Source organism: Ursus arctos, unplaced genomic scaffold, assembly GCF_023065955.2.
Source record: "Ursus arctos isolate Adak ecotype North America unplaced genomic scaffold, UrsArc2.0 scaffold_14, whole genome shotgun sequence".
Classification (NCBI taxonomy): domain Eukaryota; kingdom Metazoa; phylum Chordata; class Mammalia; order Carnivora; family Ursidae; genus Ursus; species Ursus arctos.
The window spans coordinates 18,266,027-18,279,601 of NW_026622808.1; the positions used below are offsets into that span (position 1 = coordinate 18,266,027).

The 13,575-nt window shown below is 39.4% G+C and overlaps 1 protein-coding gene across 1 annotated transcript; it reads right to left on the minus strand.

The window, feature by feature from the left end:
- Positions 1–5,929: 5,929 nt before the first annotated feature.
- Positions 5,930–6,868, minus strand: LOC113242641 (olfactory receptor 7G1-like). Its single transcript, XM_048227041.1, has one exon. The coding sequence runs from the start codon at positions 6,866–6,868 to the stop codon at positions 5,930–5,932; it is 939 nt and encodes a 312-aa protein (XP_048082998.1).
- Positions 6,869–13,575: the final 6,707 nt, after the last annotated feature.

Genomic DNA, 13,575 nt, shown 5'->3' on the forward strand with positions numbered 1-13,575 from the left:
TCCTGGGAACACACTCACCATACAGGTACACACAGATTAATTCCCTCTGAGAGAAATCCAGAAACTGGTTGGGTGACTCCTACGTATCAGAGGACTGAGAAAATACCTACCTCTAAACAGGGAGGAAAAGCTGAGGTATGTTCACACCACCCATCTCACCCCTAGGATAGCACCTTACAACCAGGAGAGAATCCCCAACCCAGCTTATCCCTGAGGAGTGAAGGGTTAAGACCACACACACAGGGCCCCAACTGATATGGCAAACCTGAGGGACTGGCTCCCAAGTCTTCTAGCTTTGACAGCAATGTGGCTTGGCTTTTCCAAATCCTCAGATACCACAGAAAATCAAGAGGCAGTTTTTACAGGGGTACATGAGTATTTCTCATGGTTATCCCCCTGGGCCCAGCACAGAGGGAGAAGGTAGAAACACAAGGCTTCCACTTTTTCCCTGGAAGGTGTTTGACTACATACTTTCCCAAGGGTTGGGCTCTAATCAGCCTGTATCTGTGATCTATTGGGCTCCTCTGGAAGCCTGAAATGGCTTCTGGATATTTCCAATGGAAGCATCAGATGTCCTGATTTCACACTATTCTACAAAATTATAGTAATCAAAACTACGTGATACTGACAGTAAAGTGCACACGTAGACCAGTGGAACAGGACTTAGAAACCAGAATAAACCCTCACATATACAATCAACTTGTATTTGACAAAGTAGCCAAGGATACTCAAAGGAGATGGGATAATCTCTTTAATAAATGCTGTTGGAAAAACTATATATCCCCATGCATAAGAATGAAATTGAACCCCTGTCTTAGACCACTCACAAAAATTAACTCAAAATTATTAATGACCTAACCATAAGACCTGAAAACCATACAATTCCTAGAAGAAAACTTGGGGGGAAAGCTCCTTGACATTGGTCTTGGCGACAATTATGACACCAAAAACACAAGCCACACTGCAAAACTTAAAAAGTGTATCTACATCAAACTAAAAAGCTTCTGCACAGCAAAGAAATCATGAACAAAATGAAAAGCCTCCCTATGGAATGAAATACTTTTAAATCATGTATCTGATAAGAGGTTAATAGCCAAAATATATAAAAAACATATAACTTAATAGCAAAAAAATAATCTGATTTAAAAATCAGCAGAGGAGATAAATATTTTCTAAAGACTTATAGTTTTAGCAGTTTTTTTGGTGGAGTCTTGAGTTTTCTATATATAGTATCATGTCATCTGCAAATAGTGTAAGTATTACTTCTTCCCTGCTGATTTAGATGCCTTTTCTTTTGTTGTCTGATTGCCATACCTAGAACTTCCAGTACTATGTTGAATAAAAGTGGTGAGAGTGGACATCCCTGACCATAGAGGAAAAGCTCTCAGTTTTTCCCCCATTAGGATATTAGCTTTGGGTTTTTTTTATACAGATGGCTAACAAGTTCAAGAAAAGATGTTCAACATCACTAATCACCACAAAAGGCAAATTAAAACCACAATGAGATTGGGGCGCCTGGGTGGCACAGCAGTTAAGCGTCTGCCTTCGGCTCAGGGCGTGATCCTGGCGTTATGGGATCGAGCCCCACATCAGGCTCCTCCGCTATGAGCCTGCTTCTTCCTCTCCCACTCTCCCTGCTTGTGTTCCCTCTCTCGCTGGCTGTCTCTATCTCTGTTGAATAAATAAATAAAATCTTAAAAATAAATAAATAAAACCACAATGAGACGTCACTTCACACCTGTTAGAATGGCTTTCATTAAAGGACAAGAGATAACAAGTGTTGGCAAGAATGTGGAGAAAAAGGAAGTCTGGCATACTGTTGGTAGGAATGTAAACTGGTGCAATCGTTATGGAAAACAGTATGATCCCTCAACCCCAATTCTGGAAATAAAACTGAAGGAGGTGAAATCACTATCTTGAAGAGATATGTGTACTCCCATGTTCATTGCAGCATTAGTTACAAGAGCCAAGACATGGAAACAATCTAAGTGTCCATCAGCAGATAAATGGATAAAGAAATTTGATTGGTATATGTATGTATACACACACACACACACACACACACACACACACACACACACACACACAGGAATATCATTCACCCATTAAAAGAAGGAAATCCTACCATTTGAGACATATGGATGGAACTTGAGGGCCTTATGTGCAATGAAATAAGACAGACAGACAAAGACAAATACCATATGATCTCACTTACATGTTGAGTTCAATAATATAATAAAACATTATTATTAAAAAAAAAACCTAATCCCATAGATACAGAGAATAGATTGGTGGTTGCCAAATGTGGGGACTGAGGGATTGGTGAAAATGGGTATCGGTGGTCAAAAGGTACAAAATTCCAACTATACATCATGGGGATGTAATAAATTGTGTTGCATATTTAACAGTTGTTAAGAGAGTTAAAGTTTTCATCACAAGAAAAAAATATTTTTATCTATTTATGGTGATGAATGTTAACTAGACTTATTGTGGTAATCATTTTACAAGATATACACATATCAAATCATTGTGTTGTACACCTGAAACTAATGTAATGTTTTATGCCAATTATACCTCAATTTAAAATATTGAAGATAGGACTACTATATAACCCTGTAATTCCACTTCTGGGTATATGTGCAGAGGAAGCAAAATCAGTATCTTGAAGTGATATCTGCTCTCACATGTTAATTTCAGCATTAGTCACAATAACCAAGATATATAAATAACCTGTGTCTATTGACAGATGAATAGAGAAAATTTGGTGTACATACCATGCACTATTATCCAGCCACAAAATAGAAAGAAATTCTGCCATTTTGACAACAGCTCAATAGAAAAATCATAAACTGGTAGTCAACAGAGAGTAAAAATAAATGCCCATAAATATATGAAATGACACTCAATCTCATAGGGAAATGCCAAATAAAATAATTTTATGCCCACTAGACTGTCAGTATAAATAAAAATGTGTTGGTGCTGATATGGATCACCAGGAATTTTGGTGTGCATGTTAAATTATCCAACCACTTAGGGAAAATCCTTAGAAATATCCAGAGGACTGACTTATTTCACTTAGCATAATACCCTCTAGTTCCATACACATCGTTGCAAATGGCAAGATTTCATTCTTTTTGATGGCTGAGTAAGATATATATATATATCTTTATTTATTTTATATATATATATATATCTAAATTTATATATATATATTTTTTTATAATGATTTTTTATTATATTATGTTAGTCACCATACAGTACATCCCCGGTTTCCGATGTAAGGCTCGATGATTCATTAGTTGTGTATAACACCCAGTGCACCATGCAATATGTGCCCTCCTTACTACCCATCACTGGCCTATCCCATTCCCCCACCCCCCTCCCCTCTGTGGCCCTCAGTTTGTTTCTCATAGTCCATAGTCTCTCATGTTTCATTCCCCCTTCTGATTACCCCCCCTTTCTTTATCCCTTTCTTCCCCTACTGATCATCCTAGTTCTTATGTTCCATAGATGAGAGAAATCATATGATAGTTGTCTTTCTCTGCTTGACTTATTTCACTTAGCATTATCTCCTCCAGTGCCATATATATAAATCTTGCACATCTTCTTTATCCATTCATCTGTCAATGGACATCTGGGCTCTTTCTGTATTTTGGCTATTATGGATGTTGCTGCTATAAACATTGGGGTGTATGTGCCCCTTCAAATCACTATGTTTGTATCCTTTGGATAAATACCTAGTAGTGTAATTGCTGGGTCATAGGGTAGTTCTATTTTTAACTTTTTGAGGAATACCACAGGATTCCACTCATATGTGGAATTTAAGAAATAAAACAGATGAACATAGTGGAAGGGAAGGGAAAATAAAATAAGATGAAAGCAGAGAGGGAGGCAAATCATAAGAGACTCTTAACTCTAGAAAACAAACTGAGGTTGCTGGAGGGAGGTGGGTAGGAGGATGGGGTAACTGGGTGATGGGCATCAAGGAGGACACTTGATGTAATGAGCACTGGGCTTTTTATACAACTGATGAATCACTAAATTCTACCCCTGAACCAAATAATACAGTATATGTTAACCAAATTGGATTTAAATTTAAAAATTAAAAAAGAAATATCCAGGGGCGCCTGGGTGGCACAGCGGTTAAGCGTCTGCCTTCGGCTCAGGGCGTGATCCCGGCGTTATGGGATCGAGCCCCACATCAGGCTCCTCCGCTATGAGCCTGCTTCTTCCTCTCCCACTTCCCCTGCTTGTGTTCCTCTCCCACTGGCTGTCTCTCTGTCAAATAAATAAATAAAATCTTTTTTAAAAAAAAGAAATATCCAAAGGAGAATAGGTATATTTATATACATAATAATTCTATCCCACGTATAAAACATTCTCCTTTCCACCATGAAATGTATATAATATTCAAACAGATTTATTTATAAATGAAGAAGAGTACCAACCAAAATATCTTTCAGCCTCACAAGAATACTGATCTTGTAATGTCTCCATACGTAATATAATAATAGCAATGAAAATAAATTACTGCTACAACCAACACTTTTGAACCTCAAAAGCACAAAGATGGAAAAACAATCAAGACCCAAAATGCAACCATTAAGATTTAACTTTTAACTTGTTCAAAAATAAAAAAATTTACAAATTGGATAGGGATACATGCGAGTGATAATAACATTGAATCCCACTGCCCATTTTAGAGGGCAACTGTGATCAAATACTGACAACTTTATAGGATTCAACCTAATGGAAGAACATCTAACAACATTATTAATACAAAGTTCAGTATAGTGCTTGTCACCTGGGAGAGAGAGGGTAACGTGGCTTGGACACCATCAAATGGACTGTCTGTGGCACAGCTTCATTTCCTCACCTGGGTGGGAGGTACATGTTTTACTATTTTTAAAAACCATAGATAGATTTTATATACTACTTTCTATATATTTTAACAAGAGAACTTCAGGAAAGGTCTCATGTTCCAGATTCTAAATACATTCTTCCATAGATTTCTTCCACCTGTTGCAACCATCTGGACCATAAGGGGAGCTAGACCCAGGAGGAAGCCACCACCTGGAGGAACAAATGAAGCCTTACTGTCCGGTTCTTGTATAGCCCTACTTCTGAAGTCCTTACAATGAAAGAGAACTCTTTTTTTACAGCTTTATGGAGGTATAATTAACAAAATCGTATAAAGCGAGGGTGTACAATATGACGACTTCTATGTATGCACTGTGCACTGATTGCCACAAGAACGTTAATTAACACATCCATCACCTCATAACCCTCTCTGTGTTTTGAGCATATTAGAGTCAGGATTTCTTTTTCTTATACAACCAAAGACCTTCTCACTGATAAAATTTAATGATCTCCCAGCATGCCAAACCACTAAGATAACCTAATAATGCCATTTTAGATGTCATGGAACTGAGTGGTTGCTGATGTTGCCCCGCACAGGTACAGTTTCCAGCGACTGGAATTGGTGATTACTGAATCAGGGTAAAAAATATCAGCACCTGGCATCCTAGCACTTTCAACACTGAAGTGCGATTCTCATGGCATGATCCCAGAATCAGGTAGACTCACGACACCCTCATTTAAATTCTTTCCCTGTTCTATCCACCTTATCCCACTTCTCTTCTGAAAACACATCTCACAAGATCGCTATGACAAGAACCCCTGACTCAGGTTCTGCTTTGAGGGAATCTGACTCAGAAACTGAGATTACAGATTTGAAATCACTTGCCACACACCACATTGCTTGATAAAGTGCAGGTTAGTTTTCCGCATCAAATTAAAATGCACATGGCCATTATGCTATCTCGTCATTTCAGAAGATGATGATGCAAGAATCAGATATTCTAGCTCATCATGTATTTTTGTCACTTTGACTCATTCTAGAAACGACAGTTGAATGCCAATGACACAATCACAGAAGAGAAGGTGTCCTACATATAAGTTTCTTCAAGGCTCCCTTCATGTCCCTGTTCCTCAGGCTGTAAATGAAGGGGTTCATCATTTGAGGGACAGCGGTGTACATCACTGAAGCCACCGCAGTGCTTCTGGAAGAGTCAGTAAGAGCAGAACTAATGTACACCCCCAAACCTGTCCCATAGAACAAAGACACAACTGACAGGTGAGAACCACAGGTGGAAAAAGCTTTATACTTACTGCCCACTGATGGCATTCTCAAAACAGAGGACACTATCTGAGTGTAAGAGAGAATGATTCCACACAGAGGAATACCACCAAATATGCTAGTTGCAAAATATATCAGGATGTTATTGATGAGGGTGTCAGAACACGCAAGCTTGATGACCTGAACCACTTCGCAGAAGAAGAGAGGGATGTCAAGGTCTGTGCAGAAGGTCAGCTGCAACACCATCAGACTGTGCATCAGGGCATCCACAATGTTAATGCACAAGGAGAGTAGAACCAGCAGGCCACAGAGGTGGGGGTTCATGATGACTGTGTACCTCAGGGGACGACAAATGGCCACATAGCGGTCATAGGCCATTACCGCAAGAAGAAAACCTTCCAAACCACCAAAAACCAGGACAAAGCAGACCTGGGTGAGGCAGCCTGTATAACTGATGCTCTGATTCTGTGTTTGGATGTTCACCAGCATCTTCGGGATGGTGGTTGTGCTTAAACAGATGTCAGTAAAGGACAGGTTAGAGAGGAAGAAGTACATGGGGGTGTGGAGGTGGGAGTCGGAGCTGACAGCCAGGATGATGAGCAGGTTTCCCAGGATGGTGACCAGGTATACGCACAAAAACAGAATAAAGAGAAGGGGCTTCAGTTCTGGATCCTCTGTCACTTCCATAAGAAGGAATTCTGAAACCCCTGTTTTGTTTCTGGGTCCCATGTTGTTGATGAATCTGATAGAAAAGGTGGAGTGAGAACACAATCAAATGTGTGTTTTCTAGACCAGCAGAAGGACCATCGCCAGAGGCAGACACTATCTTAGGATAGGATGGAGGCTAATAGAGAGAGATAAAAAGTAGGTGCCTTCAGGACGCCTGGGTGGCTCAGTCAGTTAAGTGTCTGCCTTTGGCTCAGGGCATGATCCCAGGGTCCTGGGATCAAGTCCCACATCAGGCTCCCTGCTCAGCAGGGAGTCTGCTTCTCCCTCTGCCTGCCGCTCCCCCTGCTTGTGCTCTCTCTCTCTGGCAAATAAATAAATTAAAAAAAAAAAGAAGTAGATGACTTCTGTATGCATATTATTCTGCTCCTTTAACAAAAACCTGAAGCTGATACCACAGAGTGTCATCCATTGTTAATTTCCACAAGAGTCAAGAGGGGGCCATTTTTTAAAAAATTATACTACCTATACTGTTCTGATTACTTGAAACGTTTGCTAATTTTATAAAGAGAAACAGACTCTAGAGGCAGCTGAAGATTCTGTCTCAATCCCCAAAGACCTCAGAGGAAAGCAACTGAGATAATAGATAAGTATGTCAAGAACCAGGAATATTTTATTGATGTACAATACACATAATAAAAATCTACCATCTACAAATCTAAAAAAAAAAAAAAGAACCAGGAATGGGAAGATAAAGTAAACTTTACCAATTTCTTGCTTCCCACCACCATCAGATTGAAAGTAAATGTCAGATAATTTTATAACAGCCATCCCGTTTTATAAAAAGCATATTTCTACTCAGTAGGAAAATGGTCCTGGCTATAGTAGAGACTGAGTGTGGTATTAGTAAATCAGCAATACTTGAGATTGGTGTAAAGTACAAGGAAACATGTGAAGATGACAGACAGGCAGGAGGACCCTGGGTGACATGGTTCTAATCATCTGATGCATGTACTCTTCACAGCTTCCTCTGGATGAAACTGTAGTAAAATATCTGCCCTCATTTCCAAACATTGACTAAGGACATTGGATTACCTGATGGGTATCATAGTAGAATGATTTGACATTTCCTCTGAATATACCAAATGGAAGATAAATACTCAGGAAGGGGAGAAAGACCGAGTCGCCCTTGGGCTCCAGGGCAAAAGAGATCATCTGCGAGATGAGGCTCAGGTGTGCTACTTCTTTTCTGGAAAAGAATTGTTGAAGCAAGTGGTCACAGGCAGATTGCAGTCTCTGTATCTCTAGAGGTTCAATTTCCAAAGCTCCTCATTAGCCAAGCAATTTTATTGTCACTGTGATCCAGGGCAGTGCAAATCCTTCAAGGCCAAGACTCTAGAGGGAGGAATTCAGGATGACTGCTTTTCTGATTCTGAGGCCAGGTATATACAATTCACTCTACAATATGTTTAAGTAAATGGAAAAAAAAAATCCCAAAATGTATATGGAATCACAAAAGACCCCAAAGAGTCAAAGCAATCTTGAGCAAGAAAAACAAAGCTGGAGGCATTACACTTCCTTACATCAAGCTACATATCAAAGCTATAGTAATCAAAACAGTATAATATTGGCATAAAAACAGACACATAGACCAATGGAATGGAATAGAGAGTCCATAAATAAGCCGACACATATATAGTCAACTAATCTTTGAGAAGGGTTCCAAGAATATTCAATGGGGAAGGGGTAGTCTCTTCAACAAATGGTATTAAGAAAACTGGACATTGGGGTGCCTGGCTCAGTTGGTTAAGCGTCTGATTTCAGCTGGGGTCATGATCCCTAGGGTCCAGGGATCAAGCCCTGCATCGGGCTCCCCACTCAGCAGGGAGCCTGCTTCTCCCTCTCCCCATCCCCAATCATGCCCTCTCTCTCTCCCTTTCTCTCTCTCTCTCCTCAAATAAATAAATTAAATTTAAAAAAGAAAAGAAAAGAAAACTGGATATCTACATGCATAGGAATGAAATTGGATGCATATCTTACACCATACCAAAAAAACAATTATGAATGAAGTCATATGGTATTTGTCTTTCTCAGTCTGACTTATTTCACTTAGCTTAATACCCTCTAGGTCCATCCATGTTGTCTCAAATGGCACAATATCATCCTTTTTATGGCTGCCTAATATTCCATTGTGTATGTATACCACATCTTCCTTATATTTTTTCATCTATTGATGGATGAAGAGGAGTGGGAGATACAGGCTTCCAGTTATGGAATGAATAAGTCATGGGAATAAAAGGCACAGCATAAGGAATATAGTCAATGATACTGTAATAGCAATGTATTAGGATAGGTGGTAACTACACTTCTGGTGAACATAGCATAATGTATAAACTTGTTGAATCAGTATGTTGTATGCCTGAAACTAACATAGCATTGTGTCAACTATTCTCAAATTTAAAAAAGTAAAAGTAAAATAAAGAGATAGATATTTTAAAAATCAACTTGAATGGATTAAAGAATTAAACAGAAGACATAAAATCATAAAACTCCTAGGATAAAACATAAGGAAAAAGCTCCTTGGCATGGTCTTGGCAATGTGTTTTTGGATATGACACCAAAAGCACAAGTAACATAAGAAAAAAATACACAAGTTGGACACATCATACTAAAAAGTTTGCACAGCAAAAGGAAAGAAACAACAAACAAAATAAAAAGACAACCTACAAAATGGGAGAAATATTTGCAAACCACACATTTGAGGAGGACTTAATATCCAAACTAATAGCAAAAGAAAAAAAATAGTAACCCCATTAAAAAAATGATGGAAGAACCTAAAAACACATTTCTCCAAATAAGACATACAAATGGCCAACAGGTATATGAGAAGATGCTCAAAATCACTAATCATCAGGGAAATGCAAATCAAAACCACAATGTGAAATCACCTTACACATGTTAGGATAGCTGCTGAAGAAGAAAAAGAAGAAGAAGAAGAAGAAGAAGAAGAAGAAGAAGAAGAAGAAGAAGAAAGAAGAAGAAGAAAAAGTAAAAGAAGAAAAAGAAGCAGCAGCAGCAGAAGCAGCAGCAGGAGGAGGAGGAGGAAAAGGGTGAGAAGGGGGAGAAGGGGGGAGGAAGAGAGGGAGAAGGGGGAAAAGGGGGATGGGGAGAAGGGGAAAAGGGGGATGGGGGTGCCTGGGGAGTGCGATCGTTAAGTGTCTGCCTTCGGCTCAGGGTGTGATCCCAGCGTTCTGGGATCGAGCCCCACATCAGGCTCTTCCGCTGGGAGCCTGCTTCTTCCTCTCCCACTCCCCCTGCTTGTGTTTCCTCTCTCGCTGGCTGTCTCTGTCAAATAAATAAATAAAATCTTTTAAAAAGGGGGGGGATGAGGGGGGAGAAGGGAGAGGAGGAGGAGGAAAAGGGGGAGAAGGAAGGAGGTGGAGAAGGGGGAGAAGGAAGGAAGGAAGGAAGGAAGGAAGGAAGGAAGGAAGGGAGAGACAGAGGGAGAGAGAGAAAAAGAAGAGAAAGAAGAGAAAGAAAGAAAGAGAGAGAGAGATGGAGGGAGGGGAGAGGGAGGAAGGGAAGGAAGGAAGCAAGGGAGGGAGAGAGAGAAGGAAGGAAGGAAGGAAGGGAGGGGGAAAGGAGGGAGGGAGGAAGGAAAGAAGAAAAGGAAGAAAAGAAAAAGAAAGAAAGGAGGGAAGGAAGGACGGAAGGACTAAGGGAAGGAAGGAAGGAGGAAAGGAAGGAAGGAAGGAAAGAAGGAAGGAAGGAAGGGGGGATGGGAGGGAGGAAGGAAGGAAGAAAAGAAAGAAAGAAAGAAAGAAAGAAAGAAAGAAAGAAAGAAAGAAAGAAAAAGAAAGAAAGAAAGAAAAAGAAAGAAAGAAAGAAAGAAAGAAAGAAAGAAAGAAAGAAAGAAAGAAAGAAAGAAAAAGAAAGAAAGGAGGAAGGGAGGGAAGGAAGGAAGGAAGGAAGGAAGGAAGGAAGGAAGGAAGGAAGGAAGGAAAGAAGAAAATAAGGGAGGAAGGAAAGATCAAAAAGTGTTGTCAAGGATGTGGAGAAAACGAAGCCTGGTGCACTGTTGGTGGAAATCATAAACTGGTACAGCCCTATGGAAAACACCATGGAGGTGCCTCAAAGAGTTCAAAATAGAACTACCATTTGATCCGGCAATCCCACTTCTGGTATGTAGTCAGGTGTATTGAAATCAGGATCTCAAAGAGATCCCTGCACTCCCATGTTTGTTGCAGCATTACTCACAATAGCCAAGAAATGAAACCAATCTAAATGTTCATTAATGCAAGAATGGATAAAGAAAATGAGGTATATATTCACAGTAGAATATTATTTAACCTTAAAAAAAGAAGGAAATCTTGACATTTGTGACAACAAGGATGGACCCAGAGGACATTATGCTAAGTGCAATAAGGCAAACAGGGAAAGACAAACACTGTATGGCATCACTTATATGTGGAATCTAAGACAGTCAAACTCATGGAAGCAGAGTCAAATGGTGGTTGCTACTGGCTTGGGAGAGAGGTAAATAGGGGAGTGATGGTCAAAGGGGACAAAGTTTCAATTGTGCAAAATAAATAAAAGTTCTGGAATCTACTATACACCATAGTGCCTACAGCTAACAATACTGTACTGTACATTCAAAATTTGCTAAGAGGGTAGATCTTATATTAAGTATTACCATCATGAAAAATAATAATAAAAATAATATGACGGATATGTCTTGATGGTGGCGATGGTTTCACAAATACACATTTATCCCAAACTCATTGAGTTGCATATGTTAGTATGTACAGCTTCTTTACATCGCAATCATATCTAAAATAAAGTGCTTTTATAAATTAATTAAATCATGGCTGCACTATAAAAAATCCATCACAGAAGTTCAGATCCTCCTTTTTTGCCCAATTGGGCCCCACTAAAGCTTGGGTCAAGCAGCTTCGGGCAGTGCCTCCTGAGTATATTCAGAACATATGCACCAGCATCAACTCTAGGACTCTCCTATCTCCTGGGTTAAGATGAGATTTTTTAAAATTATTTTTATTTAAATTCAATTAATTTACATATAGTGTATTATTAGTTTCAGAGATACAGTTCAGTGATTCATCAGTCTTATATAATACCCAGCGCTCATTACATCACATGCCCTCCTTAATGTTCATCACCCAGTTACCCCATGCCCCACCCCATGTCATCTGCAAAGAGTGAGAGTTGGACTTCTTCTTTGCTGATTTCGATGCCTTTGATTTCTTATTTCTCTCTCTCTCATGGATAAATAAATAAAATCTTTAAAAAATAAAAAAATTATGAATAGCAATATAGAAACTTTGCTTCACCAATGAGAAAATCTGAGCCATGCATGCATGGGGTTGTGAAAATAAGCAACTATATCAGAACTGATCATTTGCTATAAATTTGGACTCAGAAACACCTGAGTTTATTCCAGGTTCCAGCACATGCTTTGGGAATAAGGAGATGTTTACAAGTAAGAAATACCACCAAACACAGTGCTTGACACATAGGATCTTCTTCATCTCGCCTGTAAGAATTTGTTTATGGAGGGGCCCCTGGGTGGCTCAGTCAGTTAAGCGTCTGACTCTTGATTTCAGCTCAGGTCATGATCTCAAGGTTGTGAGACTGAGCCAAATGTTGGCTCCACACTGGGCAAGAAGCCTGCTTGGGATTCTCTACTTCCCTCTCCCTCTGCCCCTGCCCCCCTTAAAAAAAAAAAAGATTTGTTTATGTCATGACAATGACTGGACTAACAGGCATGGTTCATTATAGGGAGGGAAGGAAGGGGTGGGACAAGATGAAAAAAAGAAGAGAGAAAGAAAGAACAATCCTGGCATGGTAACAAATTTCAGGAAGGAACTGATGTGCTAAAACTTCCACTGTAAATCTTGCTCATGTATAGAAGCAGAGAGAGGAAACAAACCTTGGTACATTTCATTCTGGTTCACTGACTTTCACTCCTTTGCTGTATTCCCCTGTCTTACAACGTCACTATTTATTTTCTCTTGAAGGAATGGGCATTTGCATTGCGACACACAGACACACATACAGGCACCTACATATACATGCACACAAATACACATACACATATGTTTGTGTAAAAATAGTTTACCATAAGGCCAAGAGACCCAACCAACTAAAGACTGTGTGGTTGCCTCTGGGAATGGAAGGACAGAAACGGACAAAAACAAAAATAGAATGTTGTCTCTATGCAAACTATTTTCTTGCTTTAAGAAGAAAACTAATATGGCAAATATCAAAATTTATTAATTCCAGACACAGATACATGAGAACCTGTCCTAATATTCTGTATTAGTCTCCATTTTTTAAATATTTAGTAGGTTACTAAAGAGGGCCCAGCACTAGAGATGTGGCTTATGGGATTTACCCTGGTCCATCTCCTGTTCCAGAGTCCTCATAGACAGGCACCAGGACCCAGACCAAGGATCATCCCTACAAAGGAATATTAAAAAACAGACATGGGGGGATAAATATATGCTGACCATTTACCTCAATTCTGTGCCCAGAAATTAAGAAACATTTAAGAGATTTCTAGAACTTTCCACAAACTTTTTCAAGAGAAATTTTCTCCTGAGGGTGGAAAAGATCTCTAGAATTTTGGGTTCAGAGTAGAAAATGAGACTTATTAGGTATTGCTGCAAAAGTACATGTTTATATTAGATGATGAACAATGAGGCACTTCATGGATTAATAAGATCAGGTCATCTGCAGCATATTCTCACTCA